The following is a 13,066-nucleotide window of genomic DNA, read 5'->3' as shown; positions in this document are numbered from 1 at the left end:
TTCTCCCAGTCCCTGCAGGCGCTGCCTCCCTTCAGAAGGAAGCTGCCAGTTTCCATGGTACCTCTGGACGCCTCATTCCTGTGGAAGGGAATGGTATGGGTGCGCTGGTACCTCCAGTTGTTTTTTCTATAGGCACTGCTGAAAAAATCATTAAAAAAGAAATTGAAAGGCTCCACCTTCAGAGGAAAGGAGCCCCTCTGCACCATTCTGTACGAATTCGGTCTGTACGCAGCCCCGTTTCCGTAGAGGCTGCCTCTACAGGCACCGCCCGTACCGGCGAAGGCCCGCCGCTCCAGCCCTGCGGCGGTACCTCCCATCCGCCAGGGGGCGCTGCGCTGCGCGGGCCAGCAGGGGGCGGCCGCCGCCGCCTAGCGCCGCCACCTCCCCGCGCCGGGCCCGCGCCGCGCCGCCATGAAGGCCATCGTCCAGCGGGTGGCCCAGGCCAGTGTTACAGGTCAGTGCGCGGCACCGGGAGGGACACCGGAGCCAGAGGGGCGGGGGGAGAGGAGGCGGGGGCGGGCGGAGCGTTGCTGAAGCGTTGCTCCGCCCGCCCCCGCCTCCTTCCCCCCGCCCCGCGGCCGGGCCCCCATCCGCGCTCCTCTCGGCGCGGTCCCTCAGAGCCCCCCTTGCTTCGCCATGGTTGGCGCGTGGCTTTCGGGTGTCCCGGCGCTGTGCTTCCCGCGCTGCCCGAGTGGCCTTTCCGTGCCGCCTGCGGTCTCTTGCCTTCTATTTTCACCGCCGTTAAGGAGCTCTGTTCTCAGCGGGAGGGTCAGAGCTGGGCGTTGATCGAAGTCTTATTTCAGATGAGGAGTAAGAGGCCCGAACAGGCGTGACTTTCTCGCAGCTGCTGGGGGTGGTGCGGCACGGAAATGAAGAATGCTTACTGAATTCAGTCGGGTCATTTTTCCTAAGGTGGGAGAGTGTTGTGCTACTGCTGTGCTTAGCGCTGCTGGTCCAATTGTAGGCAAAATTCTTCATATCGAATGTGGAGAGTGGTGGTCAATGGAGAGGAGATCAGTGGCAAGTGGTGTCTCTTAGGGGACGCTGCTGGGACTGGTACTCTGAAATATCATTATCAGGCATCAGCAGTGGGACCATTATCAGGCATCAGCAAGTTTGTGCATGACGCCAAGCTGCGTGGTGTGGTTGACAAGCCTGAGGAATGAGATGCCATTCAGAGGGACCTGGGCTCCGACATGGGGCCCAAGTAAACCTCATGAGGTTCAACAGACTCAGGTGCCAAGGTCTTGTAACTGGGTCATTGCAACTCCCACTATCAGTACAAGTGGGGGGTGTATGCGTAGAGCACAGCCTTGCTGAAAGGGACCTGTGGGCACAGGTAGATGGCAAGCTGGACATGAGCCAGCTTTTGCCCCCGCGGCCTAGAAGGCCAACTGTATCCTGGGCTACATCAAAAGAAGCGTGGCCAGGAGGGCAAGGAAGATGATCTCACCCCTCTGCTCTGTGTTGTGAGACCTCACCTGGAGTGCTGTGTCCAGATGTGGAGTCCTCAGTACAGGAGAGGTGTAGATCTGTTGGAGTGTATTTAGAGGAGGACCACAAAAATGAGCCAAGAAATGGAACACCTCTCCCACGAGGATGGGCTGAGAGCTGGGGCTGTTCAGCATGGAGAAGACAAGGCTCCAGGGAGACCTGAGTGTGGCCTTTCAGTATCCAGAGGAGGGCTGTAAGAAAGAAGGGAACAGACTCTTTAGTAGGATCTGTTGTGATAGGACAAGGGGAAATGGTTTCAAACTGAAAGGGGAGATTCATGTTTGATGTAAGTAAGAAGCTTTTCTAGTAAGAATGGTGAGGCATTGGCACAGGTTGCCCAGAGAGGAGGTGGATGCCCCGTCCTTGGAAACATTCAAGGTCAGGCTGGACGGTGCTCTGATCTGGTTGTGATTCTGTGATTTCGTCTTACTTTTTTTTCCTCCCCTTTCCCAGTGGGTGGTGAACAGATAAGTTCAATAGGACGAGGCCTCTGTGTGCTGCTGGGCATTTCTTTAGAAGATACACAAAGAGAGCTGGAGCACATGTAAGTCACATATTTCCTTTCACTTTCTCTTCTTTTGCCTGAGCATTTTTGATTTGGTGATACCTATTCTGTAGCTAAGGAAATGAGGCACTCTTTCTGTTGGAATATGTGGGTTAGCCTGCGTTAATTCCTGTTCGGATTTTACTTGGGGAGCTAATATTTAATTAGAGTTTGCTTTCTATGCCAAGCAGTTTTCTATTTCCTATGTGGTTTTTATCACAGAAAGTCTCAAGGAGGAAGAATCAACACGTTTTTATTTCTGATCTCTGTTATTTGAATATCTGCCCTTTTTCTATAAGGGTTTACCCTAAAGGCCTTCACTCTTCATGTTTGAGATATATCAGAAACCTTGGACTTCTCACATTAGTTTGCATGTGAGAAGTTCTGTTCTTCCGAAAGGCTGGGTAATCTCATCAGTTACTTTTCTATAAAGATAATTTGGGCAGCCTAGAGGTCTGACTCTGCCATCCTTTCTATGGCCACAAAGTATTGCAGTTCTACCACCAAACACGTGCAGGGGAGAGCTCTCCAGGCAGTTGTTCTATTTCTTCAGGCTTTTTATTGTTCAGGGACTGATCTTAATTCTTACGAAGGCAAAGAAGAAACAGGTAGTAGAGACAAAGACCTATTCAAAAAGAGGACGTGCTCCTTCAAGCGGTGAAGAGACAAGAATGTGAATGAGGGTGAAACGTCTCCTGGATGTGAAAGAGAAAGTAGAGTGAGGGTGTGAATTAAAGATCTGTAGGGATCTCACATGTGAAACTTGTAGAAAATGGTAGTGAAGCTGAAGACACTTTTATTAAGACGATCTCCCATGTCTTACTGTTTGTCTCTTCAGTGTGTAACATTGGCTCTCTTGTTGTTTCTCATTACTACTTTGTCATATGAAAGATGCTTCTGAATATTCCGAGGGTGTGATCAATAACAACTGTGCTCACAGCACCAGGATGTTTGGAAAGCTGACACAGAAAAGATGGGAACCTGATATCTGAAAACAACAAATAAGAAGAAATCAGCTTAAGCCGTCTCACATGCTATCAAGGGAAACTTCAATAATGAAACAGCAGACAACTTTGTCATTAAAACACAGCAGTGATGATGAACGAAGTCTGTGTACCAGGCCTTTCAAAACTTTTAACCATCCACTTACTTCATTTCTGTTTGTCTTTGGCATGCAAAAATTGGCAAGAATATATATGTATATAATTTGACTGTACCTTAATGATGGAAAAGCCTGAAGCTGGCTCATAGTAAAGTCGCAGCTTTGTTTTATGCGAAGTGCCTCACTTCTGGTGCAGTGTAAAAGATCTGGCTCATGGCTGCAATTGAATTGCTTTGCACTCATTGCACTTAATTGTTGGTAGGTGCTGAAGATGTGAAGCTAAAAGAGTAAACAGAAGAATGGAGAGTGACAAGCATACACTCATGGTATCAGAGTTGAACCATAGGTGAGGTTGCAAGACTGCGTTTGTGAAAGTCCCCTGATCCTTGTTGTCTTAGTTCAAGCCAGTCACTTCCAGCCGCTACCTCCAGCCCTAAGGAACCAGCCCTAAGGACAAGTTCCAGTCCCTGCTTTGCTGCCACCTGTAGTTCTGCACTGCTGACTGCCTTCCTTGTCATCCTGATGAAAAAGTGCTGTTGTCATCTGGGTTGTGGGTCAGTCTGGGAAGCGTGCGAGGAGGAGACGGAGGAGGAGATGTGAATCGTGTTTGGAAACAAATATCATTTAAGATGATCTCATTTCATTTCAGTCATGCTGAGTGTGATTTGACAGTGCAGTAGGAGGATTAAAATTTCCGAATCTGTGCACGTTAAGTAATGTTGTGACATATAAAATCAGAGAGTGAAGAGTAAGCTTTTTTACTTACTGCACCATCTTTATGACACTCTGTAATGTGCAGTTGTTGCGTCCCGATCTTGTGCTCTATAAAAACATGAAGTACAACCAATGGCTAGTTATGGCTCTGCCTAATGTGAGGAGATGTCTGTGATTTAGGAGGGAAGGGACGAGGGAAATGTGTTATGTGGTGGCAGAATGAATGTGTGTCTGCCATCCCTTTTATCTCTTCCAGTGTGGCAGGTATTACCTGCACCTGTTGATCCTTAATGGGTCAACTGAGAAACTTCAGAAGTCTTTTTCTTCTCCCAGGGTTCGGAAGATCTTAAACTTGCGAGTGTTTGAAGATGAAAGTGGGAAGCACTGGTCCAAAAGTGTGATGGATAAACAGTACGAAGTGTTGTGTGTGAGCCAATTCACTCTCCAGTGCATCCTTAAGGGAAACAAACCTGACTACCACATGGCAATGCCCACAGAGCAGGCGGAGAGTTTTTATAATAACTTCCTAGAGCAGCTAAGAAAAGCCTACAAACCAGAGCTTATTAAAGGTAAGGGCAAAAGGTTGGTAATGTCCTTGCTGTGACCAGTGGACTTTGTGTGTACGTGCTTTTCTGTGATCGCTGCTTTGTTTGGTGAGTTTCTGTCTGTGCTGCAAAGGAGGTGTCTTTATGCAGCAGTAAGCGAGGGGATGTTAGGTGATCCATCTGGCCTTCCTGTAGCCACACCATTTCCTGGCATTCCTCCGGAACGCCTTGACGTTTAGATGTTCTCATGTCAGCAATTGTTCAACAGGAATGATGGTGTAACCCAGAGAGGCTGTGACTGTGAGAATAAGCTGTGATGCCAGGCTTGCTCAAAGGCTGGATATCTTTGTTCTAGAATAACCCAGAACATTTCTTCTGAGACTTAGGTTGTTAGGCAGGCTCGAAGGCGTCGCCACTGTGTGGTGAGCAGTGCATCTCAATCTGGCACTTTATTTTTACATTTTGATAAGTGATAATGATGATAATGGGAACTGTAATGTGGTACTTGAAAACAGGATTTCATTTAGACTATCTTTTCTCAAATGTGTGCCATTTATGCAAGTTTTCTCTTCACCAGAAAACACCTGGCTTCCCTGTCCTTTTGTTTTCTATCCACCCTTAATCTTTTCTGTTTGATTTCTGGCCATTTGCAGATTTAAACTTAAATTTTTGGTACAATTGTCCAAAAGACAAGAATCTAGAAGTGTGTGTGTGTGTGTTTAAATGGATTATTAACAGACTGAAGTGGAAAAACTGGGAGGAAGAAAACTAGCTAGAGAAAGCTTTGGGTATTCAGCTTCACTTTGACTATTGGTGACAGATAATTATCCCAGGTACCCAGCCTTATTATGCAGTGCTTTCCAATGAGGCACAGTGAGGTGCATGTGTCAGATGCTTGTCTGGTGTCAGCCTTCCAATGGCTTGGTGTATTCCTCCAGTTAACATTTGTTGGTGAGAAGGAATGCACTTCTCATACCCCTTCTATGCATCCCTTTTGGTCCGTACTATACAACTTATGCTCTGAATTCATTAGACCAAGTGCTTTTTGAATTTTAACTTTCCTGAGAAGTCAGTGGGAATAAGATTTGCTCTGCTAAGATTTGGTCGATTTGGACGTTTATGTCCAGGTAAAGTTAAAAGCAAGCATGAGACTGCTTTCACCAAAAAGAGGGCCATAAAAATGGACTTATCTCTAAATATTTACATCTTTCTTCTTGAGACTTGGAAAATGCTCTGTTTCTGATATGCTTTCAAACATCTTGTATTTTGACAGTAGCTTTTTAATCTTTTTGATGAATAATGAGCCAAAGGCCCAGGAACCTTTTCCTCAGCTGCTGGGCTGCCAGCAATCTCTTCTGTGGTGCTGCAGTGCTTGGCTTACCCCAAAGCTTGTCTCTCTGGGTCACAGTGACTTGTGGCATGCAGCCTTTGGAAAAGCAGTTGAGTAGTAGATCTGTTTGGATATGGCCCAAACAAGCCTTCTTCCTTTTTACTTTTAAGTAAATACCAAACTTCTGGCAGACTTACAGGACAGGGTTGGGTCTGGAACATCTCCCCATGTTACCAAATTCTGACAAAGCCTACATTGCGGACAGGAACGCAGGAGTTGCTCTGTCAGATTGGGATCAACCTGCAAACCAGTGTTCTCTGTTCCAGAGTAGTCAATGTCAAGTGTTTCAAAAGCTTCTTTCTTTTTTCAGTCCTTTGTCCATATATAAGATTTCTTCAAACCATCAGCCTGGCTAGCTGGACTAGAGCCCTAGACTTATCTGCTACATCCTTTACAATTTTAGCTCCTACCTGAGAGAGCTATCCTGCCTATCCTAAACTGTGAGCACCATGATTATCTGCAGGTAATTCTGTTTTGTGAGCATGTGGACATCTTTGTACTTAGCTGTGCATTTATTGTCACTGGATCAGAGCACAGAGCTAAGTGCGTGGAGACTTTTTTTTTAGTGTTTTTTTTTGCACTTTATTAGTTGGCTGTTATTTCCTCTGTCTTTCCTCTTCCTTTCCTCCAGTAGCACATTTGGGAAGGATTTTGGTAAATGTTATTCTTTCACCACTTCCTTTTCTTCCCTCTTCAGATGGCAAGTTTGGCGCCTACATGCAGGTACACATCCAGAATGATGGGCCTGTAACAATAGAACTGGAGTCCCCAGCTGCTGCTGTTGACCCTAAACAGGTAAGCAAACCAGAGAGACTGTCTGCAAGAAATGGGTGTCCAGGTTATGCCTTCACTGCAGAGGTGTACGTCTGCCTTTATGTGACACAAATATGTGAAACCATTGCATTATCCCAGGGAAGCATTCCTGTTATGAAGCAGTACAGCTTCCCTTGAACATGAGGATTTTATGCTTTCCATGCAGCCTCTGAAAAGTAAAATAATTGCATAGTGGCTGAAGTATCTTGCTTTGGAGTTGGTTTTGTTTTACCTTCAAATTCTATTCTGCATCCTTTTGTGATGTTTTGCCTAGAGGAGGAACTCACCTGTTCCCTGTCTGTCTGAAATCTCACAGCTTAGCACAAAGTGTTATCAGCCCAAGCTGTACATAATTAACAGCAGCAGCTCTGTATGTGGATTAACAGCTGCGTGTGGATATAAGCACTCACATCCCCTCTCAGAGGAATTGAGCTGCTGCTGATTTGCCCAGGAAATAGCGTGTAAAAATCTGGATGGCAGAGAAGAAAGCTCTACTTTGAGCTTAAGAGCTGTCAATCTAATGTAAACGTTCACCTCTGTTAAAACTATTATTCTGTGTTTTGGGCAATTCATTCAGAGCAGAGCAGTGTCGACACAGTTTGAAATTTGTTTATGTTTATTGGCAGTGTCTCAGCAATGTAAAATATCCATGGTCCAGGGGCAGGAAAGAAAAGTGACTTTCTGTGCTCTGAGGACTCTTGCATTTTTGTGTATTGTCACAAGGAATATAATCTCAAACACTTGAAATATTCCAAGACATTTCTGCTTTCTTCCATGCTTCAGCAATACAGAAGTTGGGTCAGACGAGATACTGATCCCCACAGAAGGGTAGCACAGGTACTGACTGCTGGCAGAGGGCCAGCAGTTTCTGAACAACTGATCTTGGTTGGTGTTTTTTAGATAAAAGGGTCAGCATTTGCAGGCTTACATATGAAATTGTTTTCCATGTTAGTCCTGCTATGTCTGCAGTTAAGACTGTCATAAGAGGGTGAGAGCTGCTGATTCTAATCCTGTGCACATTTTTTGTCTTTAGTGTAACTGCATGTCAAAGCTCAAGATAGAAGATGTCTGATCTTATGTTACAGTGTTGAACTTTTCATTGCTTCTGCAGACATAGCTACGCTGCACATAGAATCACTGAATCATTTAGGTTGGGAAGGACAATAGAGACTGTCAAGCCTACCATCACCTAACGCTATGAAATCCATCACTAAACCATGGCCATAAGTGCCATCTCCACTTATTGCTTAAATATCCCCTGGGATGGGTACTCCACTGGCTTTCTGCACAGCCCATTCCATTACTTAACCAGTCTTTCCCTGAAAAAATTCTTCCTGATATTCACTCTAAACCTCCGCTGGCACAACTTAAGGCTGTTTCCTCACATCATATCACTTATCATCTCAGAACAGAGACCAGCAGCATCTTCACTGCAGCCTCCTTTCAGGTAATTGTAGAGAGCAATGAGCTCTACCTTCAGGCTCCTCTTCTTTAGACTAACCATTTCCCTCAGCCTCTCCTCGTGTGTTCTGTTTTCTGGTCCCTTCACCAGCTTGATTGCTCTTCTCTGATTGCATTCCGGCAACTCAGTAGACACAAGTAGCTCACGATAGTTCTTCAGATGAGATGGGTGTCAGCATGCTCTGTATTTGTGTGAAAAGCATTGGTTACATTGAACTGGAGTTGCCTGCCTGAAGTTTTCTTCATTGTAATACCAAAAAGTTAGCTGCCCTGGTTTTTTTTCAGTGTGCAGTCTGCTCTTTTCTGACAGAGTGCTCTTACAGTGTCCTCTTAAATTACACAAGCTCTCCATAAGCAAGGAAATGAAAAAAATTAAGAGATGGGTAATTCTTTTATTGCCTGCATAATAAAGATGAGTCTGTATTTTGTGAGTACAAAGAACTGTATATTTAATCTCTGTAGTAATGTTTATATTTAATCTGATCTGTAGTGCACAGACTGATTGTGCTGCATGGACACAGTGGAGAACACACATGGAGATGTGCACGAATCTTTATTCATTTCAATATTATTTGAGTTTCAGATGGATGAAACTACACTTAAGAATTTTACTTTTGTTATAGTTTAACAGAAGGAATTAAATTCCATTCATAATAAGACAAGGATTAATATAGCTTATCAAATGATCTTCCTCTCTCGTATAAATGAACTTGTGTCATTTTTCTTTGGTCAGCTCATGCCCACATGGGTGTTGTCCTAAATATTCAAGGTTATTACAGCTCCTGTTTTTCTCTTCTACTGTTAAAGATGTTGCCCTCTGAGGGAGAGATTGAGTAGTCATGCTTAGAGCCTTGGGGATCCTACAGGGCACAGATCTGGATTTACGTCTGAACATCTGCCGTTCTGTTTGCCATCTGTGTTTCTGCACTGCGTTGTTCTCAAACTATCACAGAATCACAGAATGGCCAGGGTTGGAAGGGACCTCAAGGATCACGAATCTCCGACCCCCCTGCCACATGCAGGGCCACCAACTTCCCCATTTAATCCTAGACCAGGCTGCCCAGGGCCCCATCCAACCTGTCCTTGAACACCTCCAGGAACGGGGCATCCACAACCTCTCTGGGCAGCCTGTGCCAGCACCTCACCACTCTCTCTGTAAAGAACTTCCCCCTGACATCCAACCTAAATCTTCCCTCCCTCAACTTAAAGCCATTTCTCCTTGTCCTGCTAAACTAGTTACAGAGCTATGTAGTTTCTGAGGTCTCTCGTAGCAACCTTAGAGACAATCTGTTGCTTACTCTTTACTCTAGAATATGAATACTACAGAGATTTTAGCAGAGCGTACGGTCGCTTTGTGCATAAGACAATATGTACATATATAACTGCATATATTTCAGAAGTTGTGCTGTTTGCCCTCAAGACCATCTTGGAAGATGGCCAGCGTAGGCATGTTTGAATTGGTAATGCATGCTATCGATACTGGCATGCTGTTGGTAAAGCTGTCATATATTGAGCCCTTTCTGCCTCTCTGTAATTTGTATGAACAAGTATATATCATGTATGTGGGTTTGTGTCCCGTAACATGAGGCTTTTTGTTTTTTCTTTCTTTCCATTAATAAGAGAGAGAAGGATACTACTTAGAGAAGAGTGGATTTCTGTGTTAATTAGTAATCATGTAGTTTACAGAAACTATGAAATTTAATGTGGAGATAAATTACAGACCAACATGCTATCAGACATCATTTTCTGCACCGTTAGTAAAGATCACTGCTAGCAGCCTGGTGCTGCAGTGAAAGTATGGGGTACACACTGCAACAGCTGTTTCTAGGTTTGACTGATTTGGCTTTGTGCTGGGGGGTACTCTGTAATTACTGATAAAACTAATTAAAGATATCCTGTGTCAGCTTGGAAGTACATGTGTACAGGTGTGTAAGGATGGTGTGTGTGTGGGATAAGATACAAGGGGATGCTGTACGTCCTCTTGAGGCTCCTCCTTCTGTCCTCAAAGCTCATACTGACTCACAGCTCAGATTTACACCTTATGCATCTTCCACAAGCCAGTCTAGTTCATAATCAGCACACATACTTAACTGAATTGATTCTATGACTAGTATGATTTATCTTGGGGGAATTGTCATGGAAGCACTTGAGAAAATCAGAAAATGATGGAAATTAACCAAACTGATGAACTACACAGCGTGTCCATAGTGATGTAAGTGACTCTCAGTTTGTAGTGTCCCCAAAACTTACTGTAGCCTGCTTCTCTGAAAAATGGGAGAGATGTAAAAATAATACCAGCTTAGTTTGACTCTACCGGGAGCACTGAAAACATTAATAAGGGAGGTAGCAAGGCAGTGCTAGCTGAAGGTTTTGTCCAAGCTGATCTGAAATGGTTACTCTATGTCCTGTGTAATGCTAAGATTCGGATATCTCTTTTTCTGTTATTATAAATATAAGTCTTCTTGTGTACTGGGTGACTGAACTTGAGCTATTCTGTTATTAGAAACCTGGCAACTTCAAAACTGCCACCCAGACACAACAGGAGCTTGGTGGAATTCAGCTCCCCCTTTTGGTCCTTGTGTTTTATTCTTTCTCATGTTGGCATGTTCTGGTGAGCAGGAAAGAAGCTCTGGAAAGCAGAGGGAAGTCAATTCACTTAGGGAGGTGATCATGTTGTTGCATGGTAGTTCACTGTTTTCTCCAAATATCTGGCAATCCACGCCTTGTTGGGTTGTTTGTTTGTTTCTTGTTTTTTATTATTGTTTTGCCTTTTCTGTCTTGCTGATCCATGCATACGTATTATGAATTGAGATACAAGTGTGCTGCAAATGCTCATTTACAGTTTTTTAGACATACTGTCTTCTGAAATCAGATTATTTCAGAAGTGTTTCCTCACTGTCCTTGCTTTGTGAGTAGCTGGCAAAACTTGAAAAGCAACAACAAAGAAAAGAGAAGACCAGAACCAAGGTACCCTCTGAATCAAGTAGAGAAAGAAATGCCCCCCGTAACAAAGATGACCCCAGTGCAAGCAGTGGAGCTGAAGGAGATGTGTCTTCGGAAAGGGAGCCGTAGCTCATCCAAAACAGGCCTCAGGTATGGCTTTTTCATTCCTGTGAAGTCTTGTCCTCCCATTTGGCAGTCTCAAACCCTGGGTGCTTTACTGAAGCAGTACCTGGATTCTGCTGAGAGTTGCATTAGAAGTGTTGAAAGGTGGAATCCCAATAATGTTACTGGTGGGTAACCTCCTTTTTGATCTGCAGTTGGCCTGCCAGAATGGAGATGTGGGTGAAAACTGCTTCCCAGCTGTGTGTTTGGCTGGAAGTGTGCATCCTGAGTCTGGCCCAGCTGCAACTGTTTTCAGGCTGAGGCTGCAATTCTAAATGTTGGTCTTACAGCACAGCAGTAACTTAACTTAGAATCCCACTTTGTATCCTTCAGAGCTGAGATGCATGATTTCTTTTGTCTACACCTAACAGCCTGGTCGTTGTGGAACAGCCTCCACTATTTGTAATACCCTAATAAATAAATAATCTCCAATAATGAAGGTGCAAAATTGGAAATAGGCCAGAACTGGAAGCTGCAGCTTTCCTTTTCTTAATTATTTTTATATTTCTTAAATAAATGTGCTGTGTTGCTGATTTTGAGCTTCCAAGAACCCAGGAAAGCATTATTTCCCTCATCTGCATAATGGAGCCCTCACTTGGCAGTTTAAGTGGGAACAACACTGCAAAGTTTAGATCTAGCCTTTCCCTCATTTTCCTATCCCTAGGGTGCATATGTTTTATACTCTTCAATATCACACATCACTCAGATCTTTCCTCTCCCCTCCCCTCTTCTCAAACTTCTGGAGTGGTAAGACTGAGGCGTGATGTCTGCTTTATAGAAGTCCATATTATTACCTGTACGATAGTAATTTGAATTAATTTGAATAAGGCATGTTGAGTAGATTTCTGGAAATACACTATTGTTTTGGATTGACCTGGAAAAAGAATCAAAGAAACTTTCAAATCCAGATTATTATTATTATTATTATTTTTCCTCTGGCCTCATGGAGAACAGCTTAAAGAGTGGTGTGAAATGGTTTCGTTCATTAGAATGCAGATAATACTGGATTGTCATGTAAATACCATAACTGAAATCACATGGGTTCTGCTCTCTTGGGCTTTATGCTGGTGCACCTGTTTCGATAGTGGAGATGATGGTCACATTGGAAAGGAGAAAATTTTCTTAAGAAATTAAGCAAAAATGTACTGTTTCTCAGCAGCTGTTGGCCTTACAGCTGTGCTACAGGAATACAAGCTTTCACCTCCTGTTTCTGGGTTTTATGTTGATAGAGGAACATTTTAGAGGGCAGGAATTTGCACTCTAGAGCGCTCTAATCTGGCTGAGCTTTCCAATAGCATTTGAAAATCCAGATTGCTGAACATTCCTAAAAAGTTATAACGTAGCATTAAATTTATGTGCTGTGACAGTGAATCAAGATACTTTTCTCTATGTAGGTAGAAGGAATCCTGTACTTTTATGCTGAGTCTCCAGTCATGTTTCTGTTTTTTGCCTTCCACAGTTTCTCATACAAAAGCTGCACTGGATCCTTGAGGAGAGACCTAAAAGACATTCACCTCAACACCACTCTTTGAGGACTTTGGATAAAAATGGAAAAGCAGAGCTAAGACAATAGAAAATTACATCATTCTGTATTGAAACAACCAAAGCAGTGCTATCAGATTCAGTTGTTAATGTGTAGTACCAGTAGTAAAAAGGACTTGTAACATTTCTGTGTATGTGTTTTCACATGACTGCCGAATGAAGGATGGCTGTAGGCAGATTGTAGCAGAACATTCACTCTTGGTACATAAGCTACATTTCAAAAATAAATCAGGGTTTTTCCTTAAACTTACACTTGAATTCTAAAAGTCATTCGAGCAAGCTTGTACTTTGATTGCAGCTCTATGATGTCATGTGCTATCTGTTTCCATCTCAGCATGAAGGTCTGTGTATATTTT

General features: G+C 43.8%; 1 protein-coding gene across 1 annotated transcript; it reads left to right on the top strand.

Annotated features, from left to right (window-relative positions):
- Nucleotides 1-411: 411 nt before the first annotated feature.
- Nucleotides 412-11,135, top strand: DTD1 (D-aminoacyl-tRNA deacylase 1; the record flags this gene model as incomplete). Its single annotated transcript, XM_079550834.1, has 5 exons — nucleotides 412-454; nucleotides 1,948-2,038; nucleotides 4,188-4,423; nucleotides 6,487-6,584; nucleotides 10,980-11,135. 5 exons carry the CDS (start codon nucleotides 412-414, stop codon nucleotides 11,133-11,135), a joined length of 624 nt encoding a protein of 207 aa, XP_079406960.1.
- Between the last annotated feature and the right edge of the window lie 1,931 nt (nucleotides 11,136-13,066).

Source organism: Tetrao urogallus (assembly GCF_951394365.1).
Source record: "Tetrao urogallus genome assembly, chromosome: 2".
In the NCBI taxonomy this organism is placed as follows: domain Eukaryota; kingdom Metazoa; phylum Chordata; class Aves; order Galliformes; family Phasianidae; genus Tetrao; species Tetrao urogallus.
This window is presented reverse-complemented; position numbering and strand designations above follow the sequence as displayed.